At 47.3% G+C, this 26,339-nt stretch overlaps 1 protein-coding gene across 3 annotated transcripts; it reads left to right on the forward strand.

The window, feature by feature from the left end:
• Positions 1-70: 70 nt before the first annotated feature.
• Positions 71-25,653, forward strand: MED25 (mediator complex subunit 25). Of its 3 annotated transcripts, none has more exons than XM_081837815.1 (20): positions 71-203; positions 1,722-1,867; positions 2,425-2,470; positions 3,120-3,244; positions 4,072-4,170; positions 6,196-6,316; positions 7,457-7,613; positions 9,122-9,252; positions 9,343-9,436; positions 10,161-10,357; positions 12,006-12,128; positions 12,229-12,314; positions 14,098-14,155; positions 16,412-16,519; positions 17,613-17,786; positions 19,464-19,565; positions 20,221-20,295; positions 22,259-22,432; positions 24,350-24,557; positions 25,394-25,653. In XM_081837815.1, exons 2-20 carry the CDS (start codon positions 1,731-1,733, stop codon positions 25,501-25,503), a joined length of 2,325 nt encoding a protein of 774 aa, XP_081693941.1. In that variant the 5' UTR covers positions 71-203; positions 1,722-1,730; the 3' UTR covers positions 25,504-25,653. The 3 variants fall into 3 exon arrangements, with proteins under 3 accessions (XP_081693941.1, XP_081693939.1, XP_081693940.1); XM_081837813.1 differs by having other exon boundaries at positions 96-203; positions 17,616-17,786; XM_081837814.1 differs by having other exon boundaries at positions 96-203; positions 12,232-12,314.
• Positions 25,654-26,339: the final 686 nt, after the last annotated feature.

Here is a 26,339-nt window from a genome sequence, read left to right on the forward strand (position 1 = left end):
CCTTCCCACGCCACGCCCCCTCTCCATTTCCATTCGGTCCTCCTGGGACCCGGGGGCGGGAGGCGGTGCTGTCAATCCAGAGGGGAGGGGAGGGCGCCTCCGCGTTGCGTCCTCGGCGTGCGCCGGGGAGCGGACCAGAAGGAAAGCGCTTCCGGTGCGGTTCAGAGGGAGAGCGAGGAAGAGAAGCCGGATGTCTGCGTTGGGTATGGGAATTGGAAGAGGGGTCGGGCTGGAGGTGGGGGGCCGTTGCTTAGGACAGGTGGGGGGGTTTTGGGAGGGGGGGTCCGAGGATAGCACAGAGGCTGAAGCTACAATTCCCCTCCCTGCTTTTCTTAGTAGGCGCACCTCCCCCCCTCCATCGTCCCTCCCTCGCCCCCAAACTCTCCTCTTCTCCAGCAAAGCCAAAATGTTCCTTTCTAATTTATTTAGGAGGCCACTGTAAGCAGGTGAAAACATTAGCAGGATTTTCATAACACTTGTAAAGTAGCAATTATCATGGACGATACGGAGAGATTTAAAAAACAACAACCCATAGATTATGGAATCATATGCAGTTGGAAAGGTTGACCAAAGGACCCAAGGAGGGGATGGTGGGAAGCTTGGAGATTCAGGGAAATCTCTAAATATGGATATGTATTTGGTATTGTTATAGCTTTATATTTGTAAAATCAAATAAAAATTATTTCCAAATATATATATGTTGCACGTTGGGGAGAAAATGGGGTGTACGTCCTCCACCCTCCCACCCCAGAACTCGAGGCCAAGCAGTGGAAACTTCTGGGCTACAGATTCACGGCCGGCAAGCAAGAAGCCTTTGTTTTGCCCAGTGTGCAGTGTTATTACATTTAAGGAACTCGCTGAAACAAGATGGAAGAGGGAGAAAGTGCAGTTTTATTTAAACAGAAATAGATGGCTTAATGTTGTTTTTCAAAAGGGGAACTGTCAACTGGTGCTAAGCATGACAGCTAAGTGGCTGCTGCTGCCCCACCCCCTAAACGAAGGCTGTTTCTGAAAACCGGTTTGGGGCGGGGTTTTTATTAGGTTTCTCATCGGCCTAGCGCTGTGAGGTTATAGCAATATAAAAAGGCAATGCTGAAATCAGTTTAAAAGCAAGCTAGAAGAATAGGGTGGGTCCTAAAATATATATTTCTGCTGTCAGAGGCTTGTAGGCTCATGGGAAGTATCCAGCCAGCCAGTGTGGGAAGTGGGATGTTGGACTAGAATCCCTTTCTCACCACATGGCAACCTCTTTTGTTACTGCTGAGCTGTCACTTTCCCTCCCTGTAATTGTCTTCTCTCCTTACCACCTTATTTGGATTACAGCCCAGGAAAGGGACAAAGGCAATGGAGGGCTGGGGTTGGGGTTAAGGAGAAGCCCTTAGGTTGCATCTGACAGGTGCTGGAATTTCCCCACCCTTGGACTAGAATTTTGATGTGATTGAGCAGGTCTTTTGTATCTACTACCCACCTGCCTGACCCTACCTTACCTTCAGATCCACTTCCATTTGACTTGCTTCTCTTTTACCCATTTCTCATTTCCTTCCTTCTCCTCTTCTGCCCTGCTTATTTAATGAAAAAACAGTGACCCCTTAAAGAGACCACAAGGTTCTGTCTTTTATACAGCATGTGTGCCTTTGCTATGGAATAAATGTTAAATATCCGTTGATTTCAACCTTGCCTCTGTTATTAATGTTTTTGCCACATTACCTCACCATGGGTAGCTGGAGGAGATGGTGGTGCCAACCCTGGACATGCCTGCTCAGCCCATGGGGATGGTTGCTGATGTGGTTTTCGTCATCGAGGGCACTGCCAATCTCGGGCCCTACTTCGAGTCCTTGCGCAAGCATTACCTTCTTCCTGCCATTGAGTGAGTGTTTTGCATGGCCCCAGGACGCAACTGCAGTAGTAGCTTTGTTGCAAGAAGGAAGAGGCTCTTGGGAGACACTCATTGGGAGGGAAATGTTGGGGGAATACTCCTTTCATGGGAAGGACTGCAATCATTCACTTTGCCATCCTATTTGGAAATGAGCTTCACTGAAATCGATGAGATTTGATGCTGAGTAAGAGGCATTGGAAGAGGGAGTGCAGGAATAAAATATAGTCCAAACAGGGTTTTTCGTCAGCTGAAGAAACAACTGTAAGTAGAAAGATTTGTTAACTTTCCTGATCCCAAATGGCATAATTTTGGGGCATGGAGAGAAATCTAAATTTAAAAAAATACATTTGCAGAATTAAACTATCATAAATAATTTTATTTATGTTTGCCCCAGCAACTAGGCAAGTAGAGCATGGCAAGTCACTAAACTGGGAATAGTGATAATAGAAAAAATAATCCTGTGATTTCACATCCTCAAGTGCATTCCAGTTTCTCTAACGTGAGCCAACCCTTCTGCATTTTTGTCAAATCATCTCTTTTATTTCCAGGTACTTTAACGGTGGTCCCCCTGCTGAAACAGACTTTGGAGGAGACGTAAGTGTGTTGATGCACTTTTGAATTTGTTAATGAATTCAAGGAATTTTGTGGGCTCTGAAGATCACCTTTCTTTGAGTATACCTACATTATTACCTAGTTGCTTGCTTGCTTGCTTGCTTATTTACTTAAAGCATTTTTACCCTACTCTTCAACTGAAAAGATTAAATGATAGTTCCAACCCTAAAGCTCACAAAGACACAATGTCAAAGGAAAAGGGATATTGAGGGGAGCTGTAACAAGCAATGGAGTCTCTTTCCCTGGCTGCCCAAATCTCTAATCATACAATTTTTGGTAATGTTATTGTTTAAAATGGCCTTTTCAGTAATGAGAACGGACAGCTTCCCTTCTCATGAAGATTGATCAAGGCACTGGGGGATAGTCAACATGGTGCCTTCCAGATTTAATAGACTACAAATCCCATCACCCCTGACCATTGGCCAAACTGGTGGGGGATGATGGGAGCTGTACCCTCCATATCATCTAGCGGGCACATGTTGGTTACTTTAATGGAAGCCAAAGCTCCTGATTAGCGACACAGCCAAGCAGAAGACCAATGTCCCTGCTTATGATAGTCAGGGTACTGAAAATTCATTTGGCCCAGAGCTACCCTATCTAACCAACTTCTGCCTCCCATCCTCATCTACAGTATGGTGGTACCCAATACAGCCTGGTGGTGTTCAATACGGTGGACTGCGCCCCTGAGTCGTATGTGCAGTGCCATGCACCAACTAGCAGCGCTTTCGAGTTTGTCACATGGCTTGATAGCATTCAGTGAGTCTGGGACAGTACATTATGTTCTTTTATTGGCTGCATTGTGCTACACTAGGGATGCATTTTCGTGTGTAAAGGCTTAGAACTGAAGAGGAATCTGATGTCTTGTTGTGACTTTTTGCCATCAGGAAATAGGTCTCGGCAAAACAGCACAGCAAATGCTATGGAGTATTAATATTCAGTTGCCCTTAGTTTGGGTCCATGGCCTACCTCACAATTATCTTTCTCCTCTTGCTTGTGTAGCATGCTGAGGCCTAGGTTCATCTATGAATAGAATGGCCTGGTTGGGAGAGGGATGGGTCATCCAATTCTGGATGATGGAATGGAAGAAAAGCTTCTGGGTTTTCTAGGATTGGTAGCCAAGGTCTTCCAAGATTCCTGGGAAACATATGACGTACTATATCTGAATCTTGAAGACTCCATGGCTTCACAAATATTTTATTAGCTCTTTCAACTTAATCAAGTTTAAAGGATTTGGGTGGTGGACCTGGGAAAGAATCTCTGCACAAAACCTTGGGAGATCCACTGTCAACTGGAGTAGACCAGCTTTCTCCAAACTGGTGCCCACCAGCTGTTTCGAGCTACAACTCCTCTCAGCCCTAGCAAGCAAGACAAAAGGTTGGGGATAATGGGAGTTGTACTACAAAACATTTGGAAGTGATCAGGGTCAGGTTGAGGAAGACAGGAATGGCCAGTACTGGACTACCTGGACCAAAAGCTTGATGGTATTTAGCATTTTTGTGTATGCCTAGGCTCTGGGGTTTGAGAAGGATACCTTTGGTTCCCTGCACTGGTCCTCTTTATCATTTTGGTTCCCCTAATTTCAGATTTGTGGGTGGCGGCGGTGAGAGCTGCAGCCTCATCTCAGAAGGGCTCAGCACCGCTCTGCAGCTCTTTGATGACTTCAAAAAGATGAGAGAGCAAATGTAAGTGGTTTTTTTGTGTGAAGAGAGGGCAGAAAGGATACAATGGGTGTGCATCTGTGTTTAATACTTACAGAACATTAGATGTTTAAAATTGCGAAACCTTTTTGCTTTGCTTTGTGGTTTCCCTAGATCTGGAGTTGTTTTGCAGAAAAAGGGCAAAAACATCAGTCCACGTTGCATGCCATAATGAAAACAAACTACTTCTGTTTAATATGAACAAGCAGTGTGCTGGTGCACTCTACTGCAATGTTCTTGCTCTGCTGCTTCCTTCCTCCTGCTGCTGGGATACAAATGTTAGTCCAGCTTGTCATGACATCTGAACTCCAAAGAGACCCCAAGAGCAAACCTTGATCACTACAGTCATACCTTGGTTCTCGAATTTAATCCGCTCCGGGAGTCTGTTCGACTCCCAAAACGGTTCAAAAACCAAGGTGCAGCTTCCGATAGGCTGCAGGAGCTTCCTGCAACCAATCAGAAGCCACTTCGGACATTCGGCTTCCAAAAAATGTTCGTAACCCGGAACACTCACTTCCGAGTTTGCGACATTCAGGAGCTGATTTGTTCGACAACTAAGGCGTTTGACTACCAAGGTATGACTCTACTGGGTTGTGTTTCTTGTCCTGGTGTTTTTCAGAACCATTTGTGATTTCCTTTGGAAAGTCATAAGATACCTAGAAATGAAAGGTCTCATGGGTGGGGGTGGCGCTTGAGCTTCTGTGCCAACTATGGAAGCTTTCTCATGCCCTTGTTCGTTTGTTTTTTAAATTATGTGCTTCCCGTCTCCCCAAGTGGCTCAGAGTTCCTTTAGCAGCTACAGCGGATGTTGTTGTTTTTAGATGATTTACAAATTGCTTACATTTTAGGGGGGAAATATAAGCAGTTTACAACATAACATCCTCAATAAAGTTCAAATACAAACAATGATATAAAAGTACCTGTATTATAAAATATCACCGTTAAGTAGGGCATTCTCTTAAACATCAGAATAAATACAGTGGTGCCTCGCAAGACGAAATTAATTCGTTCCGCAAGTCTCTTCGTCTTGCGGTTTTTTCGTCTTGCGAAGCACGGCTATTAGCGGCTTAGAAAAAGGAAAAAAAAAAGGAAAAAAACTCGCAAGAACTCGCAAGACGTTCCGTCTTGCGAAGCAAGCCCATAGGGAAATTCGTCTTGCGAAGCACCTCAAAAGACGGAAAACTCTTTCGTCTAGCGAGTTTTTCGTCTTGCGAGGCATTCGTCTTGCGGGGCACCACTGTATTAGACATGAAAGTTGACTACAAAAATACAATGGAAATCCCACATTTTAGAACAAGTTAACTGAACAAAGCATCTTCTAAACTTCAGTATAAAAAATTACAAGTGGAAATTGACTACAGAACAATACATTCTGCATTTTTAAATAACCTAATTGTTATTTTTGGGGAGAGCACTGGAAATACGTTCAAATACAGTCGTACCTTGGATCTCGAACGCCTTGGCTCTCGAACGATCGAAACCTGGAAGTGAGTGTTCCAGTTTTCGAACGTTCTTTTGGAAGCTGAATGTCTGACGGGGCTTCCGCGGCTTTCGATTGGCTGCAGGAGCTTCCTGCAGCCAATCAGAAGCTGCGCTTTCGTTTCCAAACATTTTGGAAGTCAATAGACTTCTGGAACCGATTCTGTTCGACTTCCAAGCTGGGACTGTACTTGCTTTAGTTTGCAAATATCGAAGCAGAGTTGAAGGCAGTTGCATCCCTGAAAGCTGAAGGGAAGGCAATTGCTTTTCAGAAAGCTAGGATTGGGGAATCTCCAGGTGGGATGCTCGAGACTGAGGTCAGCAGGACGTTGCAAATGGGCTGATGTGCACCTCCTCACAATCCCTTCTCACTTTATTCCCACATGGGTTCTTTGAGCATCTTAGTAGTGCCGTCAGAACGCTACATTGCTTTTGACAACCTAACTGTATCAAAGCACTGCACACTTGGACCTTTTGGTCCCCAAGACTCACCTGTTTCTCCCCCCACTCCCCATGTTCTCCCCCAAACAGAGGTCCCACACATAAAGTCTGCATCCTAATCTGCAACTCCCCGCCCTACCTGCTTCCAGCTGTGGAGAGTACCACATACTCTGGCTACACAACAGAGAATTTGGTGCAGAAGATTGGTGATGTGAGTAGAAGAAGCTTCGTTGAAACTAGACTCCTCGTTTCTCCAGATTCATTCATTCATTCATTCATTCATTCATTATTACATTTGTATACCAGCTTTTCTTCTAAGGAGATCAAGGTGGTGTTTATTGTTCTTCCTCTTCCCCAGTTCATCCTCACAACCAAACTAAGATAGGCTTAGTTCAGGGATATTTTAAAAATAATAATTTTATAAGTCATCGTCCTTGTTTCTCAATTTAATCCTTTTACGTGGTTCTGCACATTTTGTGTTACTTGTAGCTTTGTAAGATTTTGTGGTGTTTTATGCATTGTGACTTTTTAATTATCATTATAGTTTAGTCTTTGTCGTAACTGTTAAGTGTAAACCATTTGATTGTTATTTGCCGATATTCAGTTTTACCATTTGCTGTTGAATGTTAATGGATTATTGAATATTGCTTTATTTGATCTAAGTTGTTTATTTTAAAATTATGTTTTTATTGTGGCTTTTTTGTGTGTGTCGGATCAGATTTGTTATGAGGTGTGTGATGATCTTCACTGTCTATTCTGTTGCTTCTTCAGCTTGTAAACCGCCTTGCGTGTAGCAATGTAGAAAGGTGGCATATAAATTAAACATGACATGAAATTGAAATGAAAGGTGGGCTGCACCATGCGCCCTCGTCTGATCACACCTGCCAAGGATTGCTTCCCACACACCAGTCGGAGTTATTTTATTTTTTTAATAATATTTATTAAGATTTTACAAAGTCATAAATACAAAAATACATAATAAAGCAAAAAGAAAAAAAGAAATACAAAATACAGAAAATGAGAAAAATAGAAAAAAAGAAGTTAAAAACAACTCATTAGCTAGTTTCTTTGACCTCCTCACACCTCCTCTTTTTGTATTCCCATTTACATAATCAAATCAGCAAATCCTTACCATCTTTTATTTATCTTAACTCTATATCTTAACATATTATAGCTCTATATTTTCATCCATTATCAATTCATTTTTGCATACTCTTTTTAACTTTCTTGCTAATGCCAGTCGGAGTTAGACAGTTTGGGGGATTTGGGGAGCTTTTAGGGGTCTCCTTTCAACATGGGAATGTGGGAATTGATTCTTCCTCTGCTCACCTGCTCCGCCTCTGTTCCACAGCGTGGGATCCACTTTTCCATTATCTCCCCCCGGAAGCTCCCTGCACTGCGCATTCTCTTTGAAAAGGCCGTGACGGGGGGCATGATGGAAGGCCAGCTCAAGGACTACAGCCAGGACCCCCGGCATATGATCCTCATACGCGGCATGGCTCTTCCAGGTAAGAACTGGCCTGGGAACTAGCTGTGGGCAGGCGCCAAGAAGCATCACACGCACCCTTTGAGTCAAGAAAAGGTCTTGGACATCTGTTTACTTCAGGGTGATAGCTGTGCATCAGGCCCTAGGACTGTGCTCAGTAACAGCGAACTGTTTTTGGACTACAATTCCCATCATCCCTGACCACCAGCTAGCTAAGGATGTTGGGAGTTTTAGTCCAAAAACAACTGGAAGACCCCAAGTTTGGGAAACCCTGTTTGGTAAAGCTTCTGTTTACTGATATTTTTTGCCTTTCCGCTAGTCTGCTCAAGGAGGACAGATCAGTCTCCTGTGCTGGTTTCACACCTGTCAATTCAGAACTCTGTTCTTACTCGTTTCTGCAGTGATCGGCCACAAACTGTCTAATCGGCACCAAAACGTGTATTTAAACGCAGCTTTTGAACATACTTTACCCTACAACAGCCATTCTCGTATGCATTTTGGTACGTTTCTTGAGCCGAGAACTGCATTGCAACATTTGGAGAAGCAGGAAACCCGAAAGATAACTGTGTTCTGATCTGCAGAAAGGACTGGGACGTGTGTGTCAGCTCTGTCCCTATCAAGGAACAAAGGACTCAAACATCCCCTGCACTTGGGTTGTTGAGCAGCACTTCGACTAGAGAAGTTGGGCTAAACGAAGATCAAGATAATTTTAACAGTAGAAAATGGGGCAGGGAATTATAGGGACAGAACTACCTAAATTGTATAGAAATTTATTTATGTATGCTACTACAGCATCAAGATTGCTACTTGCCCAAAAGTGGAAGAAGCAGGGGTCCCAGTAAAGGAAGAATGGATACAAAAACTTATGGAATATGCAGAAATGGTGAAACTTACAGGAAGAATGAGAGAAGTGTCTGAAGAAGTGTGCATGCACACGAAAGCTCATACCAAGAACTGACTTAGTTGGTCTTTAAGGTGCTACTGGAAGGAATTTGTTTTGTTTTGACTATGGCAGACCAACACGGCTACCTATCTGTAACAGGAAGAATGAGAAATCAAGATAACAAACTTTTTATTAAAAAAATGGAAATTGTTTATTGAATATTTACAGATAAAATGTAAACAATAGCAGGATTATTGTAGTAACCTGCAGTTTCATAAGAGTATATATCTACAGTAGATAATTAAATGAGCAAGCTAAAGGAATTTGGATATGCAGAAGATATTAAAAAATAAATTGAAGAAACTGCAGAAAGAGGGGTGAGGAAGTCAAATTTTGAAATGTTAAATTGATTGTAAAACTAATGAAATGTATTAATTTGAAAACTATAAATAAAACCTTTTTATTTTTAAGGAATTCAAAAAAAATAAAAATGGGGTGGGGGAATGTTAGTCCCTCTTCTGTTACCGGCAGCAGGAGGGTTGAGTCATTGCGCACTTCCTGGTGTATGGGGGTGGGGGGGGAGAGAATTGTCTGTTGCACACTTCCTGCTTGATGACTAATATCTCCTCTGTCTTTTCCATTTGCAGTAGGCGGAGGAGCAGCCGCCAACACGCTGCAGGCCAAGCAAGCCGTGCCCCAGCCCCAGCTCCCCACGGTTCCACCCCAGCTCCCTCCCACCCCACCTCAGGCCCTGCCGGCAGTTTCTCAGCCATACCAGGTACATTCTTTGCCCTGGTAGGCAGCGGTGGCGGGATGCCGCCTCCTGAAAGTTCATCCCTCTCCAACCTTGCCCATCTCTTCTTTTTAGGTGACGCCATCGGCTACACTCACTGCGGCCCAGGCTGCAGCTCAGTCTGCCGTGGAGGCAGCCAAGAACCAGAAAGCCAGCTTGAGCAACCGCTGTGAGTCCCTTGTCTGTTCCCCCAGGATTGGGGTTTCTTGGGGAGGGGAGGAGGCTGCAGGCTAAAGAGGGGTGAGGCAGTGGAATTTTTTGTGGTGAAATACAGTGGTACCTCAGGTTACATACGCTTCAGGTTACATACGCTTCAGGTTACAGACTCCGCTAACCCAGAAATAGTGCTTCAGGTTAAGAACTTTGCTTCAGGATGAGAACAGAAATCGTGCTCCGGCGGCGCGGCAGCAGCAGGAGGCCCCATTAGCTAAAGTGGTGCTTCAGGTTAAGAACAGTTTTAGGTTAAGAACGGACCTCCAGAACAAATCAAGTACCATATTTTTCGCTTTATAAGGCGCACCAGACCACAAGACGCACCTGGTTTTTGGAGGAGGAAAACAAGGAAAAAAATATTCTGTATCTCAGAAGCCAGAACAGCAAGAGGGATCGCTGTGCAGTGAAAGCAGCCATCCCTCTTGCTGTTCTGCCTTCTGTGATAGCTGTGCAGCCTGCATTCGCTCCATAAGACGCACACACATTTCCCCTTACCTTTTAGGAGGGAAAAAGTGAGTCTTACAGAACAAAAAATACGGTACTTAACCCGAGGTCCCACTGTAGTTAGGGCCAGAGGTGCCAGCTTGCAAGGGCGATTGGGGTAGGGAGAGGAAATGTCCTGATGTTGGGGTTCGTGGTGGCTGGTCTCGTGACCGTATTTCCTTCTGTCTCTTCCATAGTTGCCTCCTTGAACCCCATGCAGCCCGCCTTCAGCCAAGCTCCCGCACAGACCCTCCCCGCAGGCTCCGTACCAGCCCTGCCTCCCAAGCTCCCTGCTTCTTCGCAGGCCAGTCTGGTTTCCACGGTAACCACAGGCTCCGGCCTCCTGGTCCCACAACCAGTACAGGCCCCGCCACCGGCTGGGGCCTCAGCCATGGTATGTACGGTAGGCCCCCGGAGGTCTTTGCGTGAGATGCGTGTGGGGGGGAGAGGTGTGTGTATCTTTGTGGGGGGAGAAGCGGTTGTGAGATGCATGCTTCGCGCAGAGCGTGACGGCCGAAACACTATCAGAACACTCAATTTGCAGGGAATGCTTTGGTAAAGGAGTGTGCCAAATTCTTCTCTTGGCTCTCAAACCGGCTGCAAGCAACTGGTTCATTTTGCTGTTGCTTTATTCCACCTCCCCACACTTGCCTCTGCACAGGACATAATGCCAAGAGATCCAATTTCTTTTCTTTAATGATTCTTAATTAAAATGCAAAATCAAGAATAGAACAAAATAACAGAAAACAGGTATGAAATATTGAAGCTGAGACAAAAGAGGGAGGGGGTCCAAAGGGGTTTATTGGGTTGTTGTTTTTATTCTGATTATGTATTTTGTGGTTTTACATTTTGATTTTATTCTGTAAACCGTTGTGAGATCTCTGGGTATGGGTCAGTATAATAATAATAATAATAATAATAATAATAATAATAATAATAATAAAAGTAATAATACTAATAATAAACTTCATTGAGAACACATGTTTACTTACAAACTGATATACAGATGGCATTTAACCCCAAAGAAGCTACCTCAAATGTACAGAAATGTATCAAACAAGTGTTGGAAATGTAAGGACTGTGAAGGGGTCGTTCTATCGTACTAGGCTGACTTGCAGGAAGGCATATATAATGAAATTAAGGACAATGTTAAAGTGACTTTCCCAAGAGGCCAGTATCCTTCCAGCTGGGGATACTAGACAGCGAAATCCCAAAGGAAGCCTCAACAGTATTTATGTCTGGTTTTTTTTTTTTATGTCTGTGACTACACCACAAATTCTGTGTGCTCACAAATGGCAGGAGAAGAGAACATCCTGAAAGAAGAATGTTTGATGAAAATCTTGGAATAGACAGAGATGGCAAAATGGATGGTGCTGATAAAAGATACAAATTTAGAATCTTTTAAAGAAGACTTAAAACCCTTTCTATGTGTAAAAAGACCACATTCGAAAACCATAGCAGGATTTGAAGTGTTTGAAAACAGCAGAAACCCATATTAAGGAACATGATAAAGGGGGATGAAATGAAATAAGGTGGAACCGTAAGACACAATTGTATGTAATTTGGGTTATAGACATCGATGTTGGGTGAGCAGGAAGTCACTTTTGTTGAACTGCAGTGCAGTGGTATCTCAGAAGTCGAACAGAATCTGTTCCAGAAGTCCGTTTGACTTCTAAAACGTTCAGAAACCAAGGCACAACTTCTGATTGGCTGCAGGAAGCTCCAAATAACGTTCCAAAGAACGTTCGCAAACCGGAACACCCACTTCCAGATTTGCGGTTTTCGGGAGCCAAAACATTTGATTTGCGAGGCGTCCGGGATCCAAGGTATAACTGTATAATCGTTGAGTAACGAATGGAAATAAAATAAAAGATCATTATAAAAAGAGAACAAAAGTTTACAGACGTGTGAGAAAGCCCTCCGGAAATCAATGGCCTTAGGGCCTGGTCTCTAGAGCGCTGGGCTCCAGACCATGATAAAACACAGCCTGGGCTCCCAAACATTATGTCTCTCTCTTCTCTCCCTCTCCCCCCACCCCACAGCCTAGTGGCGTCCCTCCCAACAGCATGAACGTGGCCCAGCCAGCGCAGCCACAAATCGGGGCCACGCAGCAGTCGGTCACGAACAAGGTGATAGCGTGGAGCGGCGTGTTGGAGTGGCAGGAGGTGAGAGCTGACTCGTGGCGCGGGGGGAAGGGTGAGCCGAGAGCACAGAACCGGTTTTGCCTGGCATGTTTTGACAGTCTGCCCCATCCCTCTTCCCCAGAAGCCCAAGCCGGCTTCAGTGGATTCCAACACCAAGCTGACTCGTTCCCTGCCCTGCCAAGTGTACGTCAATCAAGGAGAGAACCTGTGAGTGCCTGTCTGCGGGTCACCAAAGGAGGGGGAGAGTGCGGTTGTCAATGGCTACGGGGCACAATAGCAATATTCTGCCTCCACTCTCAGAAGCACCGAGTTTCTGGGCACCGGTAGTAGGGAGAACTCAGCTGTGATCAGAGGCTGCTTGCGGGGTTTCCCATAGGCATATTGCTTAATTATCTGTTTGATCGAGTGGTTGCATTTGTATCCCATCTTCCATTCTAACGATCTCCCAGGCCCTAGTCCAGCATTCTAACCACTGCTCTGCATTGCCTCTCAAAGGCGCCTGGATTTGAATCAGGGGCCTCTCGATCTGCGGTCAAACGCTCTGCCCTTCTGCTGGCCGCTGTGAGGAGACCAGATGAGCATTTGGCCCGATCTAGCACTGTGGGTTAAACCACAGAGCCTAGGACTCGCCGATCAGAAGGTCGGTGGTTCGAATCCCCACGACGGGGTGAGCTCCCATTGCTCGGTCCCCGCTCCTGCCAACCTAGCAGTTCGAAAGCACGTCAAAGTGCAAGTAGATAAATAGGTACCACTCCGTCGGGAAGGTAAATGGCATTTCCATGCGCTGCTCTGGTTCGCCAGAAGCGGCTTAGTCATGCTGGCCACATGACCCAGAAGCTGTACGCCGGCTCCCTCGGCCAATAAATCGAGATGAGCGCCGCAACCCCAGAGTCGGCCACGACTGGACCTAATGGTCAGGGGTCCCTTTACTTTACCTTAGCGGGGCTTTTCCGAATGCTAAGCTTGAGAGGCGTTGTTTGTGGTGAGGCAGCCACGCTGGAGTAAAGACAGACTTAAGATACTGGAGGAATGGCCATGGGGGCGCGGTTCAGAGTTAGGTAGGTTTTCGGAAAAGGATGCCAGAAATGCAAGTGAGCAAGGAGCTTCTGATCCCATCTCAGCCATGCTCTTGTTTTGTTTTTTAAGGGTGCTTGGGAAGGATCTGGGGGCAAGAACGGGTGCAGCTGTCTTTAAATTCCAAAAGAATAGCAGCCTCCCTGGTTTGTGAAAATTAATGGGGGAAGGATACATTTGTCGTAACCCGAGGTGGGGAGCCTCTAAACCAGGGGTGGCAAGATGTCTCCAGATCCTACCATCCCTGACTATTTGGCCATGCTATCTGGGGCTGATGGGAGACGGAGTCTTTAAAAAAAAATCTGGAGGTTCTACAAGTTCGCCACTAACGCTGTCAGTCTTGAGAATCGCCGGATAAGGCTCCTTTCCTTTTTTTGAGAAAGTACCGTATTTTTTCCATCTATAAGACACCCCCATGTATAAGATGCCCCCTGTTTTTGAGGACTCCGATTTAAGAAAATGGGGGGGGGAGATGGCCCCCATGTATAAGACGCCCCCAAATTTTGGACATTATTTTTAAGGGGGGAAACATAGTCTTATACACGGAAAAATATGGTAGATCTTATCAGGTTGCTTGGAGCAGGGCCTTCTCGGTGGTTGCAGCTGCCGAGTGGCCTCCTTAGGGAATCCCAATGAGTTTTCCCCCTGGCTGATGGTCAACATGTTCACCCCCACCCACCCCCATCCCCAGGAGTTTTAAGCTGAATTTGGTGGCTATGTGGATGCGTGATATCTCCCATCGGCCTGTTTCCTCGTTGGATTTTTGTCATTGCTAATTGCTTATTAAACATGTTAGATATTTTGCAGCTGCGCGTAGCCTTATTTTAAGGAGCAATTAGTACACCAGGTTAATATGCTGTGGCGTTGCAGGGGGCAGGGCATGCTGCTAACTTGCCTGTTTTTTGCTCCATTCCAGGAAGGCGGAACAGTGGCCCCAAAAGCTCATCATGCAGCTGATCCCCCAGCAGCTTCTGGTAAGAGGCGAGATCGAGGTGGTTGTAGGCAGAGCCTGTCATAGTGTTAGGCTATAACCCAGGGGTGGAGGGCTTTTTCCAGCTCAAGGGCCACATTGCTTTCTGTGCAGCCTTTCAGGGGCCGCATGCCAGAGGTGGTAGAGGTCACAGGCAATAAATAAATAAATAGCCAGTGCAACTACTAAACCTTGCCATTGTACAGGATGCTGGTTTCAACACACAGTTGCACATCCCTCCCTCAAGTATCTGAAGAAGTGTGCATGCACACGAAAGCTCATACCTAGAACTAACTTAGTTGGTCTTTAAGGTGCTACTGGAAGGAATTTTTTTAATTTGTTTTGACTATGGCAGACCAACACGGCTACCTATCTGTAACATCCCTCCCTGTCACAGCTAAAAATTGGCCGCTGTTTCTTTGATGCTAAAAGAGCTAAGTCAGCATGAGTCAGCGGCCTACAATGACTCACGCAACTTTTCACCAAATTGTACCTGTATATATAGAGTGGTCAGTGTTAGTGTTGAGTGTGGGTTGGTTGGATGGATGGTAGAAAGCCGGTTGCGTTTGGTGTGTGTAAAAGCTGTTGGTCGTGGTTGGAGAAGAAGACTTTTTAAGAATAAAAGCAGCAACACTCTGCAAGAATACTCTTTCTCAAAGACTCTTTTGTGCCAACTAAGGTCCAAGGACTAGGCAACAGAGTAAAAAGGAGGTCAGAACCTTTTCTTTTTCAAACACTGTCACTCCCTACTATTCATTTGTGCAAGAGAAAGGCCCTCATCCAGCCCACCAATGCAGCCAAACACCAGTTTAAGACAGTTGCAGCCTCCTCTCCTGATTCAAATCACACACACACACATACACACACACACAGACAGAGAGCTTGGCACCATGAGCACATTGATGACATCACGCCCCCAATCTCCTAATGGCCACTCCTGAACAGCATCCATGTTTTTAACGTATCATTTTATTTGTTCAGTTTGGTCAGCGATATCTTTAAGCTACTGAGAGATCAAACAGGAGCAACATAAGTTGCACCTATGCTGCATCAGGTGCTGCACTCGATCGGCTGCACGGCTGAGTTTGAAACTCCCTTGGGCAGCCAATCCCTGCAGAAAACGGCCAGCCCAGGACTCTTGCTTGGCTATTTCCAGGTCTCTTGTGTTAGCTTCTGTTTTGTGCCACTGTGCAGCTGCTTGGAGTCACAGGACTCTGTTTACATTCCAGAGACCTTCCAGGCTGTTGGAAGTCTCACGGAGACGGGAGACGGATGTGACGTACTGGTTTCCTCTTCCTTTGTTTCAGTTGCTCTCTGCTTTCATAGAGAGAGAATGTCTTTTCTGTCTGCGTAGCTTAGAAATAAAACTCTTTGCAATGTAGCCATAAATCTCATCACTTCCGCATGCTGCTGGAAACTCTGCTTAATGGGAACGTGCCTGAGGTCTTATCAAAGGCTCAGGTCATTAATTATTCTTCGGAGGCGATTCCGAAGGCTCGGCCGGAGGAAAATGAGGCTTTATCAGCTTGGTCGAGCAGAGATGCTGACATCTTGCACTGCAGTTCCCAGACACCCAGCGACCAGCTGGCTGCTGGGTGCTTAGGAAGCACCGTGCAAGAGACTTGCAGCCCACCTGCCAGTTAATAATAATAATAATAATAATAATAATAATAATAAATTTTATTTAAATCCCACCCTCCCCAGCCGAAGCCTGGCTCTGGGCAGCTAACAACAATAAAATAGTACAACATTCTAAAATCATTTCATTATAAAATTAATTCAACTCAAATTGATGGCAACCATTGGGCTAAAGTTCTGTAAAGATTGCCAAAGGAGGGCGTCAGGCTGTGCCCTGACCAAAAGCCTGGTGGAACAGCTCTGTCTTGCAGGCCCTGCGGAAAGATGTCAGGTACCGCAGGGCCCTAGTCTCTTGTGACAGAGCGTTCCACCAGATTGGAGCCACAGCCGAAAAAGCCCTGGCTCTGGTTGAGGCCAGCCTAACCTCTCTGTGGCCTGGGACCTTCAGGATGTTTTTGTTTGAAGACCGTAAGTTCCTCTGTGGGACATACCAGGAGAGGCGGTCCCGTAGGTACGAGGGTCCTAGGCCGTATCCTAGTTATCCTGCGATGCAGTGGTGTCAGGCGATGGGACATAGGTGGGTTGTCAAAGCGGAGTTACAGATAGCAGATGGGCTCACCCAAAAAAATGTTTGGTTTGCCGTGCGCAAGCTCAGGTTCCTAACTGTCCTTTTCCTCTTCAGACGACTCTGGGCCACCTCTTCCGCAACTCGCGCATGGTGCAATTCCACTTCACCAACAAGGACCTGGAATCACTCAAGGGCCTCTACCGCATTATGGGCAACGGATTTGTAAGGCACTATAGGGGATGGGGGGCGTAACTCAGGTGATTCGGGTGGCATCTCCTCAGGGTGGGTTGGGCAGGCCAGGTCAGTCAACATGGTTATACAAGCCTCCCATATCTCTCGCAAACCAACCAAACGATCAGTGCGTCTGGCTGTTAACCAGAAGGTTGGTGGTACAAACCCACCCAGGGACAGCTGCGGGCAGGATTCCTCCATGGCAGGGGGTTGGACTAGATGACCCTTGGGGTTGAGGATACGCAGAACGCAAGGCAAATGCAGGATTGATTCCCAGTTGCCCCCACCACACTACTTTCTTGCCAGAGTGGCTGTTCAGTTTTGAACATCCCTGATGGTAGGAGGTGGGTTTTTCACCCGGAGGGTGGCTTCCCTTGGGAATTCAATTTCTTCCCATGGGGGACACAGTCTTGCAACAGACAAACCTTGGCCATAGAGGGCAGAACCTCCCATTTATAGGCAGAGCTTCTTGGTTATGGGGACGGAACCATCATCTTCTGAATCAGGCAGCAATAATTATAATTATAATAATTATAATAATTTTACTATTTGTACCCTGCCCATCTGACTGGGTTGCGCCAGCTACTCTGGGCAACTTCCAGCATATTTAAAACATAACAAAACGTTAAACGTTAAAAACTTCCCTATACATGGCTGCCTTCAGATGCCTTCTAAAGGTTGTGTGGTTACTTATTTCCTTGACATTTGACAGAAGGCTGTTCCACAGGGCGGGCGCCACCACCGAGAAGGCCCTCTCCCTGGTTCCCTGTAACTTCACTTCTCACAGTGAGGGAGCCGCCAGAAGACCCTCGGAGCTGGATTTCAGCGTCCAGGCTGAACGATAGGGGTGGAGAGGAGGAGATTTGGGGGCAGATACTTTTCTCTGTGGGCCAGATTCTGTAGCACAGGGGTGGCTAACCTGCGGCTTCCCAGCAGGCGTTGCTGAGCTCCATCTCCCATTGCCTCAACAATTGGCCTTGCTGGCCCCAGGGGCTGCTGGGAGTTGGCGCCTCAGCTGCGCCCAGAGGGCCGCAGGTTAGCCACCCCTGCTTTAGCAGATGCATCCTTCTCGTCGTCACATGAGCAGGCGGGCTGCGTCCACTTCCCTCACACGACGCCCTGCGAGGTGCGGGTGCTGATGCTGCTCTACTCCTCCAAGAAGAAGATCTTCATGGGCCTCATCCCCTACGACCAGAGTGGCTTTGTCAATGGCATTCGGCAGGTCATCACGAACCACAAGCAAGTCCAGCAGCAAAAGGTGCGGGCAGCTGTTTCCCCTGAAGGGACAGCTCTGTTCTCTTCAGCTGTGCGCGCACGATACGTTCAGAGCGCATTTTTCTCCTCAGAGAATTCCGGGTGCGGCGATTGGTTCAGAAGGGTTTCTGGAAACTGTCGCGATGTGAGGAAACCGCAAGGCCCAGAATTCTTTGAGAGGAAAAACATGCTTCCAATGTGCTTTTTAATAGTTATTTATTGATACTTGTTGAAAGGTATACAGAAATGTATACCCATTGCAAAAGTATCTTTTTTTTAATACACAGAAATAAAACAGCTGCCTAATATAAAGAAAGAACAAGGGCAGAAAGGAGAAAAGAAAAAGAATAGCCTAAATAGATACAGTGGTACCTCGTGTTACGGATGGCCTGCTCATAACATGAAATGCCCAAAACTCGAAGCGCTGTGTCTGCGCAGGTGCACAGCGCGATTTGGCGCTTCTGTGCAGGTGCGAGCGGTGAAACCTGGAAGTAACCCATTCCAGTACTTCCGGGTTGCCGCGGGACGTAACACGAAAAGACACAACATGAAGTGGACGCAACACGAGGTATGACTGTACAGAGACAGTAGGGCTGGGCGATTTCCAGTTTTCAACATCGCAATATATCCCCAGCTAACCATTGCGATATACTGATATATCACTATGTCTGCAATAAGGATGGAGCTATGCAGAGGCGTTGGCTGGCTTCACGGTTTTCCCCACATTGTGATTTTTGCAAAGCTCATGCACACATAATAATTCGCAATATATTGCCAGGTCAAAAACTATGAAACCGATATCATGGTTTGGATTTCAGGCTGGTTTTGGATGATATGTCACCCAGCCCTAAGCAAGAGAAGAAAAAGAGAAAAGCTTAGAGAAAGAAAAAGATAAAAGGACTTCCCCCGGCTCTCTGTCCTGCAGCCAAATATAGTAGTCACTCATTAAGCTCCAACCATTCTATTGTCTATAAACCAGTATTTTTTTCGATCTTCAGATCCAGATATTACAAGTTCACGTTCTCTTTTGTTCAAAAAGTCCACAAGTTTAAATGGACTTTAAATGTATAGTTTGTATTACAGCCTCTCTTTCCTTGTCTCTCTCTTTTCCCCCACCCAAAGGCACATTGGATCGCCACATGCTGAAATCTCTATAACTCTCTCTAACCGCATCGCACACTGTCTCCCATCTGAAGTTGGGTGCCACAGCCAAAAAAAAAAAAAAAAAAAAAAAAAGCCCCAACATCACAGGCCATTTCTAGTCATGTTTCCACATCTGCCTCTGACCTGTAAGCCTGGGGAGAAGACCCTCCAATATTAAGCTATTTGGCCATGGAAATGACTTGTGGGCACATCAACTGGAGTTTCTAGCCTCACTCCAACTATTTGTTGTAGGCTTTTATGTTTGCTAGTGAACCGCGTACTTCCTTGTGCAGAAGTGGAGATGCATGCCTCTTCACAGGCATTTGCTCAAACGACCGCCTCAATCTCCATAAGCGTTTAGTGACAGAAAGATACAGGCTATTATTTTATTTCTTTGTTTTGGCCTAGGTGGTGCCTGGCCAACTTAGAAGGTCTTCTCTCCTGGCTTTGGAATCTCCCCGGTCTCTTCGTTCCCATCGCGTGTCCCACCCCCCTCCTCAAGTGCTCATTGTTCTCCTGTCTCTTCCTCTCTTTGCAGCAAATGGGGGGGTCCCAGCCCCTGGGATCCACGGCCGGCGCACAGCCATTCCTGGCAAAGCAGCCTGGTGCTTTACCGGTGACACAGGGGGTCCAGCAGCAGGTAAGAAGGGGGATGAGAAAGGGAGAGAGAGAGTGTGTAGAAGAGACATGAATGGAAGAATGTAGTATTATTCAATATGGAGCAATGGTGGTGGGAAGTTAAAAGGGGGGGGGGATTGTTAACATTTAATAATAATAATAATATAATAATAATAATACAATTAGGGAACCTATCTTGGACTTTTTGTAGGAAAAACAAATGAATGGTTATGCAACACCTTGGCTTAAAAGAAATACTGTTTAACAGAAAGTGGATGTTTGTATGGATCGAAAGTTTTAAGTAATCATATTTTCTGGTTTTCTTATGTAACCACCAGATGGAAAATTGTTCTTTCGTTAATGTTTTCTTCTTCTTTTTTCCCCCTCTCTTTCCTTCCTTCATTTCTATTCTCCCTTTTCTGTTTTTACTTATTCGATTTGTATCTTCTGCAGTTGTGATTTTACTGTATTATGGGATAATCTTAATAAAAAAATCTTAAGGAGGGGGGGGGGAGGAAAAAGAGAGTTTGCTCTAGTTGTTTGCCCGGCGAGGGCAGGAAGCAGCCGTCATGAGGAGCAATGAGGGGAGCCTATCCGTTGGCAACCTTGGCATCGCACTGCCTGTGCTCCTTTCTCATTGGCCACCTCCCTCCGTAATGCCGCCTTTTTTATTGCAGATGGGTGGGCAGCAGGTGAGCCCTGGCATGCCTCAGGTGGGGATTATGGAAGAGCAGCAACGGCAGCAGGGCCTGGTGAGTCCCTTTGCAGAAGTGTCTTGTGAATGGTGGCTCATGCCGCCCTCAGAGCCCCAGCTCAACCTCACTGACCCCTTGGGGCTGAGTCCTAAAACCCAAAGGGAGATGTATAGGGTAAGGGGGATACCTCTGGGGATTAACCTGGCTGCCTAATATCCTAGCGCTCCCGAGCACAATTCAAAGTCTTGGTGTTGGCCTTTAAAGCCCTAAACAGCCTCAGCCCAGTACACCTGAAGGAGCATCTCCACCCCCACCCAGACACTGAGGTCCAGCGCCGAGGGCCTTCTGGGGGGTTCCCTCCCTGCAAGAAGTGAGGTTACAGGGAACCAGGCAGAGGGCCTTCTCGGTAGTGGTGCCCACCCTGTGCAACACCCTCCCACCAGATGTCAAGGAAATAAACAACTACCTGACATTTAAAAGACATCTGAAGGCAGCCCTGTTCAGGGAAGTTTTTAATGTGTGGCATTTTAATGTATTTTTAATCTTTGTTGGAAGCCGCCCAGAGCGGCTGGGGAAACTCAGCCAGATGGGCGGGGTATAAATAATAAATTACTATTACTATTATTACTAACTAATGTGGCGCTTCAGTTAGAAAACCCAGTACTCTAGCAACACCAACAGGTCTAAATTTTATCTCTGCCACACTTGTTTTTCACTTGCTGTCTCAGGCTGGCAGAAGCAGGCTAAGCGTGAGGTAATAAGACAGTTCTTTGACCCATGAGTACTTTTTTGCCAGAAAAAAACCCGCTTTCTCACAACAGCCTGTCTTCCCTTCAGGCAAACCTCTGTGGTCTAAACCACGGAGCCTCTTGGGCTTGCCAATCGGGAAGATGGCAGTTCGAATCCCTGCAACGGGGTGAGCTCCCGTTTCTCTGTCCCAGCTCCTGCCAACATAGCAGTTCAAAAGCACGCCAGTGCAAGTAGATAAAAAGGTACCGCTCTGGCGGGAAGGTAAACGGCGTTTCCGTGAGCTCTGGTTTCCGTCATGATGTTCCGTTGTGCCAGAAGTGGTTTAGTCCTGCTGGCCACAAGACCCAGAAAGCTGTCTATGGACAAACACCAACTCCCTCGGCCTGAAAGTGAGATAAGCACCGCAACTCCATAGTTGCCTTTGACTGGACTTAACCATCCAGGGTCCTTTAAAGGTAAAGGGACCCCTGACCATTAGGTCCAGTCGTGACCGACTCTGGGGTTGCGGCGCTCATCTCGCTCTATTGGCCGAGGGAGCGGCGTAGAGCTTCCGGGTCATGTGGCCAGCATGACTAATCTGCTTCTGGCGAACCAGAGCAGCGCACGGAAACGCTGTTTACCTTCCCGCCGGAGCGGTACCTATTTATCTACTTGCACTTTGACGTGTTTTCGAACTGCTAGGTTGGCAGGAGCTGGGACCGAGCAACAGGAGTTCACCCCACCGCGGGGATTCGAACCGCCGACCTTCTGATCGGCAAGTCCTAGGCTCTGGTTTAACCCACAGCGCCACCCGCGTCCCTAGGGGTCCTTTACCTTTACCTATAATACCCTTTTGCAATCTGGCCGCTGCAGAAGCATTGCAAATAATATGCGTACCTGCTCTGGGTGGCTGCCGATCTTTGTACCTATCAACTGAATCACTCACAGAGACACATGTACTGCTGTTGGTCCCGGATGGTGTTTTATTAGCTGCCTCCCTCCATTTTGGCAAAGGGGTTTGAGTGGCAGCCCATCTTGTGGGTCAATCTCTGCATTGCCCTTTCACGTGTCTCTCATTCGCCAGGCACTGTTAGATTGTATATGGAGGATGCAGGCCCAACCTAACCCTGAGCTGGGGTGAAGCCAGCAGCACCACTTCACTGGGTGGGAACAGCAGGGCAAGGCAAGGCAGCACGGCCTGTTTCACCTCAAGCGCCAAAAGGGGATTCTCCACCCCTGGGAAGCCAGAATGGCAAGCTTGACCATGTTTCCTTCTTTTCCTGCCCCCCAGTTGCAGCTCCGAGTGCAGCAGCCTCAGCCAGCAGCTCCAACCACCAACCAGCCTCCGCAGGCACAAGGCCCCCCCCAGGCCGGGCCCCAGGCCACACAAGCAGGCGCCATGCTTAGACCCCAGAACCCTGGAGCCAATCCTCAGCTCCGCAGCCTCCTCCTGAGCCAGCAGCCGGTAAGGGCGATCTCCCTCCTCTCTCCCATGGCATCCTGCTTTTTTTAAAAAAACCCATTCATTTACTTAGAACCATAGAACTTTCAAATTGGTCATTAGCGCCAGGCGAAAACATTCCTCTTTAGCCAGGCCTTTGGCTGATTGACATCCAATGCCCTTTTAAAATGTGTTGTTGGGCTGCTCTTGTTTTTGTTTTTATTCTGTATTTTTATGTTTTTATCTTGTGGATTCCCGAGACCTGCAGGTGCAGGGCGGTATACAAATTTAATAATAATAATAGTAATGAATGTGTTGTGGGAGAGGGGATTATTGGTTTGTTTGTGTTCTTATTTTTATTATCTATTTTGTGTGTGTGTGTGTGTGTGTGTGTGTGTGTGTGTGTGTGTATATTTATATATATTCATTTTATGTTGCGAACTTCTCTGATATCTATGGATGAAGGGTGGCCTTCAAATTTAATAAATGATGATGATGATGATAACAACAACAACAACAATAGCCCAGCCCTGCTCAGTTCAAGTCCTGTGATTTTGGTGCAAGAGAATGAGTCGGTTTAATCTTCTGCATAACAGCGTTTGAGCTGTTTCAAGGCAATTTCACGAAGGATCTGGATTGATCTGGAACCGTGCAAGAGCTGTTTTGGGAATGACAAGATTCCCCCATTTAGCTCTGCCGGTAGGAGGGTCCACCGTGATTATCTAGGACATAGAATCATAGAGTTGGAGGGACCCTGAGGATCATCTAGTCCAACCCCCTGCAATGCAAGAATAGACAGCTGTCTCATATGGGGATCGAACCTGCAACCTTGGTGTTATCAGCACCGTATTCTAACCAACCATTCTCTCTCAGTGGAGGAAGCCTGCTGGAGAGGGTGACTCCTCCGTAGGAATATCCAAAGCAGGGCCAAGTAAACTGCTATACTCCTCTCCGGTAGAGGTCAGTCCACCGCCATCTCCCTGTCCGGTTATGTCCTGCCTTCACTGGCAGAAGAAACGGAGAGCTTTTGTATAATCTCCAGGGCCATCGGCCACGAAGCTTTTCCTCTTAACCTAGATGTACATTCAATCCTTCGCCGGAGTCCCAACCCACCCCTGCTTCTTTTAGAGCAGGGGTGTCCAACAGGTCGATCGTGATCTACTGGTAGATCCCCGGGAGGTTTTGGTAGATTGCGGTCAATTGCTGGGTCCCTTAGCGTTGGTAAGATAGAATCCTGCCCCGCCAACTCACCCTACCCTCCATTGTTGCACGATCTGGGAAGACAGAATTTACTCAGTAAGGCTGTTTGTTTCCCCAGCAATCTGTTGGTGAGTGGCTGATCCCCTTTCTCCGACGAGCTGTGACCTGAACCCCTAAAAATGGGGCTGTCCTCCTCCTTAAAAGCTCAACAACTTTGACCTGAACCCCCCCAAAGGGAGTAGATCACTGCCAGTTTTGAATTCTGTCAGTAGATCGCAGTCTCTTGGGAGTTGCCCCCCCCCAAGGGCAGATTTTGTTTACAACAGGAACCAGGGTCCAAAGCCTATACTGAGCAGGTACACACTGCATCACACCTGAAGTGCTGGCCAGGTGGGTGAAGGGAATGGAATCACCTTCTGGTAGAGGGAGAAAATAGCCCCACGGCCTCTCATATGTGGAGAGATAGCCCTGTTTTAGCCACTCAGGACAGACCCGGGTACCTAGGAGAAAGGTAGCGGCGGCAATATTTGAGAGAGGGAGGGATGGAGACTTCTAAAGATGGAAGTAGTTGCATTCGGAAGGTGGGATGCTGAGGGTGAGACGGAAAGGAGCAATTGCTTTGCGCTGTCCGCTCCGTAGTGTTGCCCAGAAGGTGTCCCTGTTTGAAGACTCGTCTCCTCTTCCCACTGTGAACGAATCATCTCTTGCCCTCTGATCTTCTCTACCTTCCCTCCTGCACAGCCCCAGGCAGGAGTTCCTCAATCCCAGCAGCCCCTCCACCACCTCCAGCAAGGTTCTCCGGGAATGTTGCCCCACCAGCCCATGGGAACAGCTCTGGGGCACCAGCCTCCTGGACAGCAGCAGCTCCAGCTTGCCGGACAGACCCTCATGCACCAAGCTCCAGGGCAAGCGTGGCCAGGCCAGATGGGACCGCGGGCGGCGCTGCCAGGTAGGATGCGTGAAATCTGCCTAGAACCAAACAACCTTTCCCCACTCTGGAAGCAGCTGTATCTAAGAGCTGGGGGGAGGGTTTTTGTTTTTAAAGGCTTTGGCCCAGAGAGGGGCGAGGGAGAGACAGGGAGATCATCCGCATCTTGATGACGCCTCACCCCAACTTCCCCGATGTTGGCACTCAGCGACTTCTTATAAGATAAGGAGTTGATCTTTGCAGAACTCCACAACACAGTTGCCATGGGATGGAGTCTGCTCCCGTGAGCAGAAGCAGTGCCCCCCCCCCAACTTACAGAGCCAGTTCTGGAAGATAAAAGGGACCCCTGACCATTAGGTCCAGTCGTGGCCGACTCTGGGGTTGCGGCGCTCATCTCGCTTTACTGGCCGAGGGAGCCGGCGTACAGCTTCCAGGTCATGTGGCCAGCATGACTAAGCTGCTTCTGGTGAACCACGGCAGTGCACGGAAACGCCGTTTACCTTCCCGTCGGAGTGGTACCTATTTATCTACTTGCACTTTGACATGCTTTTGAACTGCTAGGTTGGCAGGAGCTGGGACTGAGCAACGGGAGCTCACCCCGTTGCGGGGATTCGAACCGCCAACCTTCTGATCGGCAAGTCCTAGGCTCTGTGGTTTAACCCACAGCGCCACCCGCGAAGATACCGCATAGTTGATCAGAAAGAATCGGCAAGAGTTACGCTCCCCTCGTTCCTCTCAAGTCAAGGCAACCAAAGCTTTTCTCGGTGGCAAAACCAGGCTGAAACAGGTCTAGATAATCTGCTTCCACCTTCCTCATTGTCTATAATTGACTTCCCTGCTGTATCTCCCCCTCCCAGGTCAAATGCTGATGAATGCTGGTCCCCGGGGGCCGGTCTCCCAGCCAGGTTTGCAGCAGGTTCCTGCCCCCAGCATCATGGAGGACGACATCCTCCGAGACCTCATCTGATGGCGGAGGGTCCTGCTCCAACGCCACCCGGGGTGGAGATTGTTTCTGCATTGTGGACAGTGCTGCTCTTCCGGAACACATTGCCATCTTCCTTTCTTTGTGTGTAATATTCCCCCCACCCCCCGTTTGTTAATAAATGTTATCCTCTTCCCTTTGTGTCTTGGTCTTTCCTGAGACAGGTTCGTGCCCACAGCATCTCTGCCTGCCCCTCCCTCCCTCCTTCAACCAGGCTCAGAGCTGAGGAGTGGACTCAGGGGCCCTGAGCATTAACTCAGCTTCAGAAGTTCAAATGCAGCCTGCCCTTCACAAAATTTGGGAGGGTGAAGATGGATGGGGGCGGATAAGAAGCAGTTCCCATGCCAGCTTTGGTGAGGGTCTGCGCCGCAGAATTGTGAGGCTCCCAGAGGGAGATGTGGGATTGAATGAGTAAGAGCAGGGTGATAAATCGGGATCTGTAGGCGATACAGTAGATCAGTAAGGGTATCTGACTCTCGGTAGATTGACAACAACAACCAATACTACAAAATAATAATTCTGTGCCACAGCTAGACTTGTGATGATCATTTATCTCTCAGCCTCGGTGTTCCTTACCTGTAAAATATAGAGTATTAAATGTTTGCTGTTGTGCAATTCTGCTGGCTGGTTTTAGTGTTTTATACAGTGGTACCTCTGGTTACGTACTTAATTTGTCCCAGAGGTCCGTTCTTAACCTGAAACTGTTCTTAACCTGAAGCACCACTTTAGCACCACTAATGGGGCCTCCCGCTGCTGCCGCACCGCTGCCACGTGATTTCTGTTCCCATCCTGAAGCAAAGTTCTTAACCTGAGGTACTATT

Source organism: Podarcis erhardii (genome assembly GCF_964252035.2).
Source record: "Podarcis erhardii genome assembly, chromosome: 13".
NCBI classification, from domain to species: Eukaryota; Metazoa; Chordata; class Lepidosauria; order Squamata; family Lacertidae; genus Podarcis; species Podarcis erhardii.